Consider the following 12,477-nt stretch of genomic DNA (forward strand, 5'->3'; position numbering starts at 1 on the left):
GATTTGGCTGCCAGAATCTTGGAGGGAAAAGTGCTTGTTTTGAAATCATAGACAGCTCGTTTTTATTGTTGCCTCCAGTTCATATAAAAGATGGACTTGACATGTGCATCGTGGCCTGGGTTCTTTGGCCTGATGAGGAGAGAAGCTCTAATCCTAACCTGGAAAAGGTAAGATAAAAAAGGAACTTCATCATTTCAATCAAAGCATTTCTTGAAGGCAGAAGTGTTTAACTATAATTCTTTCATTCAATATTTACATATTCATCGCTATTGAATTTGCATTTGAAGATTTTAGAACGATTTATTTGAAGTTAAGAAAAGGTTATCCAGTGAAGCTGCGTCAGCTGCTAATCGGAATGTGGAAGAATCAGATGCGAAGAGCTGCACATAACGGTTGCTGCCGTCGGGCTGCACAAATAGCCTTATGTTCTGTTCTTTGGAAGTTACTTGTTGCTGAAGACCTTACTGAAGCCCTCCTAGATATTGAATTCCCATTGGTAAGTTACTTTCATAGCATCTGACTTAATTTTTTTGCGGGAGCTTCATTTTATTTGAGGTTTACATTATTGCTATTGTTTGTTTTGGATTTAAATGCATGACCACTGTTTAGCTGGGTGCTTGAGAACCAGTACCCAACCCAACCACTTCGACAATAGCTTATTGCTTATTTGTATGCTAGGTTAATATTCTTGCCGACATGGAGCTTTGGGGAGTGGGTCTTGACATGGAGGGATGCTTAAAAGCACGCAAGGTGTTAGGAAAAAAAGCAAAGGCAGCTTGAGAAGGAAGCCTATAAGCTGGCTGGCATGACATTTTCGTTATCTACGGCAGCAGATATTGCTAATGTATTGTATGGACACTTGAAGCTGCCCATACCAGAGGGGCGCAATAAGGGGAAACAACATCCAAGTACGGACAAGCACTGCTTGGATTTATTAAGGTATTAGCGAGACTTCTTTTCTTCTATTGGACTTCGTAACCTTACCCCTCTCAAGTGTGAATTAGCTATTGAAATATAAATACTCAAGGGAATAGGATTACAGTTTAGTTATTTGATTCCATAGAGGCTTCCATCCCATTTAGATTGTTTCGTTTGAATATTGAACACTTGAAGGAGATGGTATTAAAGTATTCTTGCTTGCACATTTGAATGTCTTGATTTTGTGCATCAGCCTCTCATTGTTTTGATGGATGAGCATCCTATAATCGATTTCATTTCAGGGATGAGCATCCCATAATTCCTGTCATTAAGGAACATTGTACGTTGGCAAAACTTTTAAACTGTACATTGGGATCAATTTGTTCACTGGGTAGGCTCTGTGAGGACACAGAATTAGTACACATTACATGGTCAATGGCTCCAAACATCAACAGCAACTGGTCGCCTTTAATGGAGGAACCAAATCTCCAGGTTTGGGTTTCCCACGAGTCGTTTTATTCTCTCTTCCCTCTCCTTCAGTCGTTAACAAGATTTAATCATTACTATAATATCACATTTTGTTCTTTTTGATTTATGCAGCGTGTTGAACGTATGGTTGACTTTAAAATAAATAAGGATGGAAATGGAAACGAAACTGATGTTGATCAATTGAACATCAATGCTTGTGATTACTTCATTCCTACTCAGGTAACGATCAGCTTGCTCATGTCTTTTATTGACAGTATGGACAGTATGGAAGGGAATATTGCACGTGAAAAGGAATGTTGTATATTCCTTGACAGCTAGACACCACATGGTTTGCTGCTTATTTTTCTCTAGTTGCTGCATCATGGACAGCAAGCACAACACCCTGTATTGCATTTGTTTATTGCATGCGTATGTGTGCATGCGTGTATGTAAAATGTGTATAAACCATGCTGCCGTTGCAGCAGTTTTATAAGAAAACAATAAGTTGAAACCAAAACTTCAAGATGGTATCAGAGCAGGAACCATAGGGTCCTGCCTCTGTTGTTTATCCTTCTAGCTTGTTCTTCTTCCTCTGTTCATCATTTGTTGTGATGGCAGAAGATATCTCATTTAGTTCTGAGGCTACAAGTTCCTCAACCCTAACACCAGCCAACATGATACACGGGGAGAGCAACCCACGACTGTGCTCCGTGTTGTTGAATGAGTTCAACTACTTGCCATGGTCACGAGCTATATCTCTTGCTCTAGGAGGAAGATCGAAACTAGGGTACGTAAATGGAACCATCAAGCTTCCAGATTCTTCCTCAGCTACCTTTGATGCATGGCACTCAAATGACCAGCTTGTTATGTCCTGGATACTTAACTCGATGAAGCCTAAGTTGTCCGAGATCTTCAGCTACTCAGATTCTTCACACATCTTATGGGAATCGATCAAGGAAATGTACGGCAGTCAACACAATGCTGCCCGTGTGTTTGAACTGAAGAAAAGCCTCGCTGGACTTAAGCAAGGTAATCAAACTTTCATTCAGCATCTTGGAAGCATGAAATCTATGTGGAATGAACTTGATCTATACCGTCCACACACCACTGAATCCGCTGCACTCTTGAAAAGGGCTGATGAAGATAAAGTGTTCCAACTATTGGCAAGCTTGGGAGTTGAGTATGAAGACTTGCGTAGCCACTTACTAATGACTCCTGAGCTACCATCGTTCGTCAACGTGTGTCATGCAATCCAAAGAGAGGAAACTCGAAGGAAAGTAATGCATGTTGAGCCCTGGTCTAGCCCAGAAGCTAGGGCTTTCACCAGTAACCACAACTTCACTAGTGAAAGGCTTTTTAATGGAAAGAAAGCTGACTGGAAATGCACATACTGCAACACCAAGGGGCACGTACGGGAAAAATGCTGGATTTTACACCCTGAGTTAAAACCTAAGTTTAACAAGGAAGGAAAAATGATCAGGGATGGGAAAGGGTTTGTGCCTAAAGCCTTCCAATCTAAAGAGATGTCAAACTTCACCTCAAGCCCTATCTCCCTGATCAATGAGTTTGCCGCCTTTCTCCAAAAGAAGAGTGATATCGCTGAGGGTAACAATGTCACCACGGAAAATTCCACAGAAATGCTTGGAAAATTTGCTGGTTTTTTGGCAAATTCAAACACCACTACATCCGGCAATATCCCAGGTATCATTTGTGCACTTTCCACGGCTCTCAATCTCACACACTATTTTTGGATTGTAGACTCAGGTGCCACTGACCATATAACCAACAACCAAGCTTGTCTACATGAGTTTCAAAAATTACCTAATCCTACTCATGTGTCTGTAGCGAATGGGAAAGGGGAACCAGTCCTAGGAAAAGGAAAAATTAAATTGATAGGGAGTGATGTAGAGTCTACGGCACTATATGTACCCTCATTTCCATTTCAGCTTCTGTCCATAGGAAACATCACACATACTTTGAACTGTCTTGCTATTTTTTCTCCTCACACAGTTGTGTTTCAGGATCGAGTCACTCAGAAGAAGATTGGTGAGGGTTTTTTCTTAAATGGTCTGTACTACATCTCAAAGGAGTTCAATCAAATTAAGGAACCCATTGCCACCCTAAGCCATGTCCAGAAGCATCAACTTTGGCACCAACGCATCGCTCATCCCTCCGAACCAGTAATGTCTAAATTATTTCCAAATTATTGTACCAACACACATGAGTGTGAGATCTGTCAAATGTCAAAAGCCACTAGGCTACCTTTTGTACCCTCTAAATCTAGAACCAGTAAACTCTTTGAAGTTGTACACTCAGATATTTGGGGACCTTCCCGTGTTGAGTCATTTGATGGGTACAAGTATTTTGTTACATTCATAGATGACTACTCTAGGGTTACCTGGTTATATCTCTTAAAGTCTAAAAGTGAATTTTTTACAGCTTTTCAAGACTTTCATAAGCTAATAACCAACCAATTCTCCTAAAAAATATATACCTTACGGTCAGATAATGGCACCGAGTATACCTCCAATAATCTGTCAAACTACTTGAGCAGTCATGGTATCTTGCATCAAACTAGTTGTGTGGGTACACCACAACAAAATGGTGTTGCCGAACGCAAGAATAGGGATTTATTGGAGAAAACTAGGTCTCTTATGTTTCAGATGCAAGTTCCCAAGAGATTCTGGTCCCAAGCACTCCTCACTGCAGCCTATATCATTAACAGACTTCCCACTCGTGTCCTGAATTCCAAATCACCTTTTGAAGTTATGAAGGGAAGAACTGCTGATTTAACTCATTTCAGGATTTTTGGATGCACTTGTTATGTTCACGTTCAAGCAAATCATCGTGATAAACTTGAACCTCGAGCTATCAAGTGTGTGTTTATGGGGTACTCGAGTTCTCAAAAGGGATACAAATGTTATAACCCACACACTGGGAAGCTGGTTGTTTCTAGGGATGTACGGTTTGATGAACTCGTTCCTTTCTTCAACAATCACTCCCCGAATAGTTCTCAGGGGGAGAGTCTAATGGATATTTTTCCACTACCAACTCTTGCTGAAATCCATACAGACACCCCCCCATACCACCCTATAAGTGATTCCCCAGTTGATGAGATGGTCAGTGAAGATATACCTCGTGCCTCAGCACCAGTTGTTGCCACACAACCAATTGTAGCAGCACCAAAAAGGAACCCAACTCGCGATCGCAATCCTCCTCTACGGCTACAAGAGTACATCACTTACAGTGCAAGGCATCCCATTTCTGAAGCTCTTACTTATCACAAACTGTCAGCATCTCATGCATCCTTCCTAAGTCAGGTGACAAATAATGTTGAGCCTGAAAACTTTCAAGAAGCAGTATGTATGCCCGTGTGGAGAGAAGCCATGCATAATGAGCTCAAAGCACTGAACGAAAATCAAACCTGGAGTGTGGTAGACCTTCCCAAAGGGAAGAAAGCCGTAGGGAGTAGATGGATTTACAAGACCAAATTCAATTCCAATGGTACCATTGAAAGACACAAGGCACGATTGGTTGCACGGGGGTTCACTCAAACCTACGGTATTGATTACAAGGAGACTTTTGCTCCCGTCGCCAAAATGAACACAGTAAGGGTGTTGTTATCAGTAGCAGTCAACCACGACTGGCCCTTGTTTCAAATGGATGTTAAAAACGCATTTCTTCACGGTGAGCTTCAAGAAGAGGTGTACATGAAGCTACCTCCAGGACACCCTCAAGAACAAGAACCTACCAAAGTCTGCAAGCTTCATAAAGCTATATATGGACTTAAACAGTCTCCTCGAGCTTGGTACGCCAAACTGAGCTCCGTTCTTGAAGTGGCAGGGTTCAAAAGGAGTCATGCTGACTCCTCTCTCTTTGTTTGAAGTGGTGTCCAAGGGAAGCTCATAGTTCTTATATATGTTGACGACCTTATCATCACGGGGGACAACATGGATGAACTCGAGGCTCTTAAAAGGTCGCTTCACCAACAGTTTGCCATTAAAGTCTTGGGAACCTTGAAATATTTTCTGGGAATTGAGATGGCTACCTCTTCCAAGGGTTTATTCTTGAATCAAAGGAGGTATGTTCTTGACCTTCTTAAAGAAGCACATATGGTCAACTGCAAACCTGCTCGCACCCCACTTGCTAGCAAACTTCAATTGGATGCTCCAGGTAAACCCCTATCAAATCCTAATGTGTATCAACGCATGGTTGGGAAACTCATTTACCTCACTATCACAAGGCCTGATATTGCTTACTCCGTTAGCCTTATCAGTCAGTTTATGCATTCTCCTACATTGGTTCATTGGGAAATTGTCAAGAGAATACTCCGATATCTCAAGGGTTCGATCGGCAGAGGCATACTCATGCAGAAAAATGAGTCTAATAACATTCTGGCCTATACCGATGCTGACTGGGCTGGTAATTCCCTTGATCGAAAATCCACCACAGGTTTTTGTACCTTTGTAGGTGGAAACCTTGTCACCTGGAAAAGTAAAAAACAAACAGTGGTTGCACGGTCCAGTGCTGAAGCTGAATATCGGGCCATGGCAGCAACAGCTTCTGAACTCATCTGGTTGAAGAGTCTCCTTCTTGATCTTGGCTTCACCAGCAAGGAACCCATGTCCTTATTCTGTGACAACCAAGCTGCAATGCATATTGCATCCAATCCTATCTTCCATGAACGGACTAAACACATTGAAGTTGACTGCCACTTCATCCGCACTCAAGTTCAATCCAAAGTCATCGAAACTGTGTACACTAGAAGTCATGATCAACTTGCGGACCTTTTCACGAAAGATCTCGATTTTACACAGTTTCAACGGTTATTGTTCAAGCTTGGATCAATCAACCCCCTTGATCCAGCTTGAGGGGGAGTATTGACAGTATGGACAGTATGGAAGGGAATATTGCACGTGAAAAGGAATGTTGTATATTCCTTGACAGCTAGACACCACATGGTTTGTTGCTTATTTTTCTCTAGTTGCTGCATCATGGACAGCAAGCACAACACCCTGTATTGCATTTGTTTATTGCATGCGTATGTGTGCATGCGTGTATGTAAAATGTGTATAAACCATGCTGCCGTTGCAGCAGTTTTATAAGAAAACAACAACAAGTTGAAACCAAAACTTCAAGATCTTTGAAGGCCATTTGTGTGTTATTATTATATTTATACCATAAAAGTCAATAAAATTCTCGAGTAGATGAGGATGCGGGGGAGGTTTGGTGCAGTATTGTCAAATATTCAGATTAGGACTTTTTTGGTGGGATAACTAGGAGAAGGGGATGGGATTTATGACTCCATGGTGTACGTTAATCGATTTATTGTTGCTATTCTACTGCAGGACAACTGGTTACTGTTAACTGCAGATTATTCTCAGATAGAATTGCGGCTGATGGCACATTCTCTAGAGACTCTGCACTCATTGAACTCCTTAGTAATCCCCATGGTGATGTCTTCACCATGATAGCAGCTAGATGGACTGGGATTCCAGAAGAGTCTGTTAGTTCCCTTGTAATACAATGCTGTAAACATTTCTTTGAAGCTATTCAACTGTTCATTATGTGCATTATTGTGCCCAGATACATCAAAACCCTTAAGGGAAGAAAGCGCTTTTTGTCAAAAATAAAACTTGGGAATAGTAAAGAAAAGTCGATGGCTCAGAGACAAGCTGTGAATTCCATATGTCGGGTATGATTTTTTCCCTCCCTTCTGTGGGGATGAGGAGTGTGGGTGTTTAAGGGTAATCACAAAAGTGTAGTATTTTTCTCTGATGTCTTCCTTTTACAGGGATCTGCTGCTGACATAACTAAGATTGCAATGATAAATATATATTCCGTGATAATTGAAGGTGTTGAAAGGCCTGATTCTTCTTCTCACCCTGCAACAAAGTTACACGTACTGAAGGGCCGGTTTTGGAAATTCTGTTTACAATTCTATAATTTTAAGTTCTTTGGTCAATTTGAAATGTAGAGGAAGATATTAATAAACTAAAATATTTAGCATCTTGTTAGCTTTGTTATTTAAATATAGTTTTGCTTCATTTACAAGGCAACTCATGTAACAATGTTTGTTGGTTGTTTCTAACCAGGTGCATGATGAAGTAGTACTGGAAGTTGATCCTGTTGTGATAAAGGAGGCTGCTTTGCTGCTACAGACGAGCATGGAAAATGCTGTTTCGCTTCGTGGTATATTTGTAAAGTTTCTGGAACATTGCTTAGTGCTCGATAATTTGAGGACATTTGTTTGCTGTACCTAATTTAAGTACTCGTTGTCCAGTTCCGTTGCATGTCAAACTGAAAGTTGGAAGATCGTGGGGTTCCTTGCAACCCTTTCACGGCGACCAATATAAAGATAAAGCTGTTGTGCCTGAACCATAGATTGACCAAGGTGTGTTCTTGTTGTTGATCTGAAAAAGTAAAACTTTCTAGCATTGGATGGCGGTGGGTGATGGCCTTACTACCAATCTATGTACTTCTTGTTGTCAAAAGAAATGTTCTAAGACATGTTTTCTAGTCATTTTGCAGCTCTTTTTTTTTTTTTTTTTTTTTTTTCTTTTTTACATGTTCTGATGATATATATAATACACAGGGAAATTCACTATGTATTCTGGCTAACCGATGTGACTTATGAGCATGTCAGTCAAAGTTCAATTTTGCAAATATGTCTGCCATCGGTTCACATCATCTAGAAGTTCTTGAAGAAAATTTGCAGAGCGGTCGCTCAGGTTTATGAACTTGTGAGATCCTCTCTCAGTATGTTCCACTGGAAAAATAGCATCCAAAAGTGGTCTACGGGCAGTTATGCTTCAAGCTTTTGTATGCAAAGTTTTATGATGCACTATGTGATAATGCAGTGGTTTTCATAACGTAGTGATCCGGGTTGGGGCTGTCCAAGATGTTCAGTTCCGAGAATGTCATCTGTTGTTGAATGTAGTGAGCACAGAAGAACCACCCGGAATAGAAACACTATGCTAAGTGACCAGGTAGAACTGACGGGTTCAAGGATCGTAAGCTCCTGATTTCTTGAACCAGACCAATAGTGTCCTCGAAAAGAAAATGGCAGATGGCAATGGTTCGTGGCTGAACTTTGAGAAATTAGAAGACAGCGTGCTTTGGGTTCCATTTTGATGTCTCTGCACATTGAAAACTGCTAGCTTTATCGTTCATGTTGTCATCACTTTCCAGGTGATAAACAATTCTTTCGAGCTTATGACAAACAATTCTTTCGTCACCTGCCAGGTGATAAAACGATAAAATCATCATTCATTGTATCAGATGTTTTTAGTCTTTGATTGTACAGATGTATCTCATCAACTAAATATGTCACATGTATCAAATGTATTCATTGTACAGCGTGATTATATAATACACACCTTATGCCTCTGATGAGTTATCGAGGCCGTTCACTTCAGTCATCTTCTCTGCCTACGCCTCTTTCACACCGTCTTTTTTTCCAATCCTGCTTCTACCCTCGCAAGTGTGTCCCACCGCGTCAACCATTTCTACCAATCCTCCTCCTGCTGACCGTCTTCCCTTCTGCTTCCTGAGATCGTTCTAGTTTTGAAGAGCCGCCGTTTGATTGCTTGTGTTGACGGATCTCTCCCCTGCCCACCTGAATTCCTCAAAGACGGCAAAGGAAATGATACTCATCTTCACTCCAGGCACTCCTTTTTTCACCTCTGTCGACACTGCTTAAATATTTCTTCGGACGTGGAAAGTTTAACCGTAATTTGAACTAACGTACCAATTTTTGGGATTAATTATGTGCAAAACTTGCAGCCCCTTTCATAAGCATGCATCCCCTAAGACACCTAAACCCTAATATGTCACTTTCTTCACATGCAAGTCACTTGTTTCATTCGATTTTTTAGTTCTCTCGGTTATAGCACGTAGGGTTTGCATTCTCAACTTTCACAACAACGCACTCCGAGTGAGGTCAGCATATCGATTGACCGATTTAGCTGTCTAGTTTAGTAACTCTAAGGATGCAAATACGACAATTAAAAAAGCAACCATGACATCACCTGCCACATGGATAAGTTTTGTCCCTTTATGAAATAGATCAAAAATTATGTGTCTCGAAAATATAGTCTTATAATTTGACAGTACATTTATATTTATCCATGTCTCATTATTCTTCTTTTGGAAAATATGTAACTTGCATAATAACTGAGGAAAATCCAGACCCATTTTTCTATCAAAGCTAGTATTTCCTGTATACCAACTCCTTCAAAACATCGGCAAGATCTTTCTCACCCTGAACACTCTGAACCCACTTGGCTTGATCCGCACCCGCTCAACGCTCTGCTTCAAGGTTCTAGTTATCGAGGGGATACAATGGACTTTGAAGAACTCATCTACATCTTTAACCTTCTCAAATGACGCTAGCTGCGTAGCAAGGAAGGTAATTACACAAGGATACAACGCCCCAGATACGAGAACAATTAAAAGTTTCAAGAGAGAGAGAGAGAGAGAGAACGAACCGGTGAAACAATTTCACTGACAATCTGAGTAATTAGAAATCCAGAACACCAGGTCTTTGAGATGTGCTCCCAGTTATCCTGTATTTCGGATATCATCCCCGAAAGGCAAAATGAACCATATTAACAAGACCAGGAAAGAAACCAAATCCATGAATGTGGGTACGTACATTTCATAGTATGCATGCTCCCTAGAAACTAGTGGTATTGAGAGTTACCTTCAGCCACGTCCAAGCTGTTTCCCGTCCTTCCCTACTAACTGAGGACAGCACAGCGGAAGCATCCTGACGGCGTACCTATATGCATAGATGGCAATCGATGGGATTAAACCCAGTATCGTCAATCACAATTGGTTTGAGATACTCTAATGTTGTGGTACCTAATTAAAATTTAAACCTGCGATTAAGAGAGACAAAATCAGAAATACCTCAGAAGTCAACAAAAAGTTGAGAACTTCCAGAGTTATGTTCGGATCTGGACAAGATGCTAGTGATCCTACAGGCACAAACAGATACATTATTATTCCAACGACATAACAAATTCAGATGTTGGATCAACATCCTTAATTGTACAAATTAATCAGTAGTATTACTTAAAATGCGAGATTTCTCCTCGCTCAGATCAGTCTCTCTGTAAACTCTAAGAAGAGATTCGTAGCCCCATCTGTTAGACATGTTTATTCTTTACATTACTGCCACATACACTGCCCGCAGTGCAAGAATTAAGAGTTACTAATAATGATGATCAACAGAGAATTAAAAAGTGTTTAATTAATGGTTTACAACAAAACAAACCTTTCTTATGTCAGGATGAAGAAGAGGCGTATTTCTGTCATCTAAGAATTCATGAAAACGCCTACTTGCTTCGTTTATTGTCGGGCCATGTCCAAACACAGCAAGGGCAATTAAAACTTCTTCTCTCAACATTACATCTAAATGGCTCTCACCCGGTTTAGGCTCCCAGCCAAGCTTCCTGGAAACAAAACCAAATTTAAATATATAAATAAACGAAAAGAAAGAAGCAAAATTGTGGATAGTTTGGGAGTGTTAAAACATTTTGCTCCAGCCCTATTGTCATCACACAAGCGTATTTACCTAGACAGTATGCATGAATACCAATTTGTCGATATGCCATGAAGTAATGTAACGATATCATTGTAGGCAGTACCAACTGGACACCCATTTTTATTTATTAAAGAACCGATGTCTGCGTAAAGAATTTTTATCTAGCTAGGTACTTGGCTAGTTGAGGGAAAGAAAAAAAAAAAGAGAACAAGCTTACTCTGCAGAGTACTGAAAAAGGCCAAGAAAGAACTGATTAATAAGATCCAGTAGATCCGGTACAGCATCAGCTGCAATTCTTGCCAGCTTATAAGATATCTGTGAAAGGTGAAAACATGAATTACACTAAGGTTATAAGTCCGGGAAATTAACACAATGCAGAGTCAACGGGTCAGGGTCACGGGTCAACGGGTCACGGGTCACGGGTCACGGGTCAGGGCTTTAGTTTTTGGGTTAGGTGTTAGGTGGGTTGGGTTTTAGGTTAGAAACCATACGGCCCAAAGGCCCAATTACAAAGGGTATTGGGTTTGGCAGGAAAGGCCCAAAGGCCTTGGGTTTGGGTGGTTCGCCGGATTCCAAGGAGGGAGAAGGCCGGATTTCGGCCGGAGAATTCCCAAGCTCCGTTGGAGCTCAAAACTCAACCAAAACATGTCATTCAATATACCAAATTGAAGCCCCGAAGGTAAGGAATCGAAATATACCCTTGGTTCCCGTCATCGTGGCCGGAGTTGGCCGGAAAACAGCCTGGAAGCCACGAGTGTCCGCCGGAAACTGGGTAAGATTCAAATGAGCATAACTTCTTCAATACTCAATGAAATTGAGTGAAACAAAAAGGAAAGTTGTAGTACTCAGCGAGACGAAGAGATTGATACCTTGCACGCCGGCCAAATCGCCCTTTTTGGCCGGAAATTGACTCGAAAGGGGCGGTGCTCGCCGGAAAACTGGGAAATGTCTCTGAGGTGGTTTCTTCGTGGTTTGACGTCCAAAACACAACCACAGGGTTAGAAAAGAGCTATAGGTGTGGGCATGGGTGTGTGTATGTGTATGTGTTCTTGTCGGAGGAAAGAGCACCGAGAGGGCGGGAAAAAGAGAGAGCAAGGAGGAAGAAAGAGAGAAGAGAGAAGAGAAGACTTTTCAGAAAAAAAAAAGAAAAGGGAAAGGGAACGGGGGACAAAACAGGGGTGGGCCCCTTGAGCTCACCAATTAAGGTTAAAAAAACAATTTAAAAAAGGAAAGTATCATCCAAACTTAGTGAAAATACAAAAATATTTATTTTCTTCCGTAAATCCTGAGACGGGTTGTTACATATTTGATAACCAATACGAACCAGCATACGTGTGAACAAAAATCTCAAAGAATAATCATTTTTCAGGATATATCCTCTTATAATCCTGCATGCCTTGAAGCCTTGGATTTTCGGAAATTTCCATGGAATAAATGTAAAAAAAAACTCATAAATAAGATTGTTGATTTAGTCGTCAAGGACAATTGCTAACAAACCAAAAGACCAACCTGGAAGCATTCGGCACCGAGATAGGTTTGTA

At 40.9% G+C, this 12,477-nt stretch overlaps 1 protein-coding gene, 1 long non-coding RNA gene and 1 pseudogene across 3 annotated transcripts; 2 read left to right on the top strand and 1 right to left on the bottom strand.

Moving 5' to 3' along the window:
- The first annotated feature begins 1,847 nt into the window (after nt 1-1,847).
- LOC148690970 (uncharacterized) lies at nt 1,848-5,270 on the top strand. Its single transcript, XM_088685061.1, has 3 exons — nt 1,848-3,087; nt 3,397-3,566; nt 4,050-5,270. Exons 1-3 carry the CDS (start codon nt 1,998-2,000, stop codon nt 5,268-5,270), a joined length of 2,481 nt encoding a protein of 826 aa, XP_088541187.1. The 5' UTR covers nt 1,848-1,997.
- A 1,262-nt stretch (nt 5,271-6,532) lies between these two features.
- Nucleotides 6,533-8,013, top strand: LOC148690971 (uncharacterized). Its single transcript, XR_015956373.1, has 4 exons — nt 6,533-7,081; nt 7,181-7,578; nt 7,670-7,780; nt 7,982-8,013. It is a non-coding gene; the product is annotated as an uncharacterized LOC148690971 (long non-coding RNA).
- A 1,429-nt stretch (nt 8,014-9,442) lies between these two features.
- Nucleotides 9,443-11,267, bottom strand: LOC137729705 (aminopeptidase M1-like; annotated as a pseudogene). Its single transcript, XR_015956372.1, has 7 exons — nt 11,154-11,267; nt 10,663-10,844; nt 10,465-10,575; nt 10,300-10,367; nt 10,091-10,168; nt 9,876-9,953; nt 9,443-9,780 (listed from the first exon to the last, which is right to left on the bottom strand). The product of XR_015956372.1 is annotated as an aminopeptidase M1-like (transcript).
- Nucleotides 11,268-12,477: the final 1,210 nt, after the last annotated feature.

Source organism: Pyrus communis, chromosome 15 (assembly GCF_041283825.1).
Source record: "Pyrus communis isolate YQ-2024b chromosome 15, ASM4128382v1, whole genome shotgun sequence".
NCBI lineage: Eukaryota > Viridiplantae > Streptophyta > Magnoliopsida > Rosales > Rosaceae > Pyrus > Pyrus communis.

Bases quoted from the DNA above. Each gene is read 5' to 3' on its own strand.
- LOC148690970 (XM_088685061.1), top strand. From the start codon at position 1,998: ATGGCAGAAGATATCTCATTTAGTTCTGAGGCTACAAGTTCCTCAACC. The intron at 3,088-3,396 runs GTATCATTTGTG...CTCCTCACACAG, and splicing joins TACATCCGGCAATATCCCAG to TTGTGTTTCAGGATCGAGTC. The intron at 3,567-4,049 runs GTAATGTCTAAA...CTTATGTTTCAG, and splicing joins TCGCTCATCCCTCCGAACCA to ATGCAAGTTCCCAAGAGATT.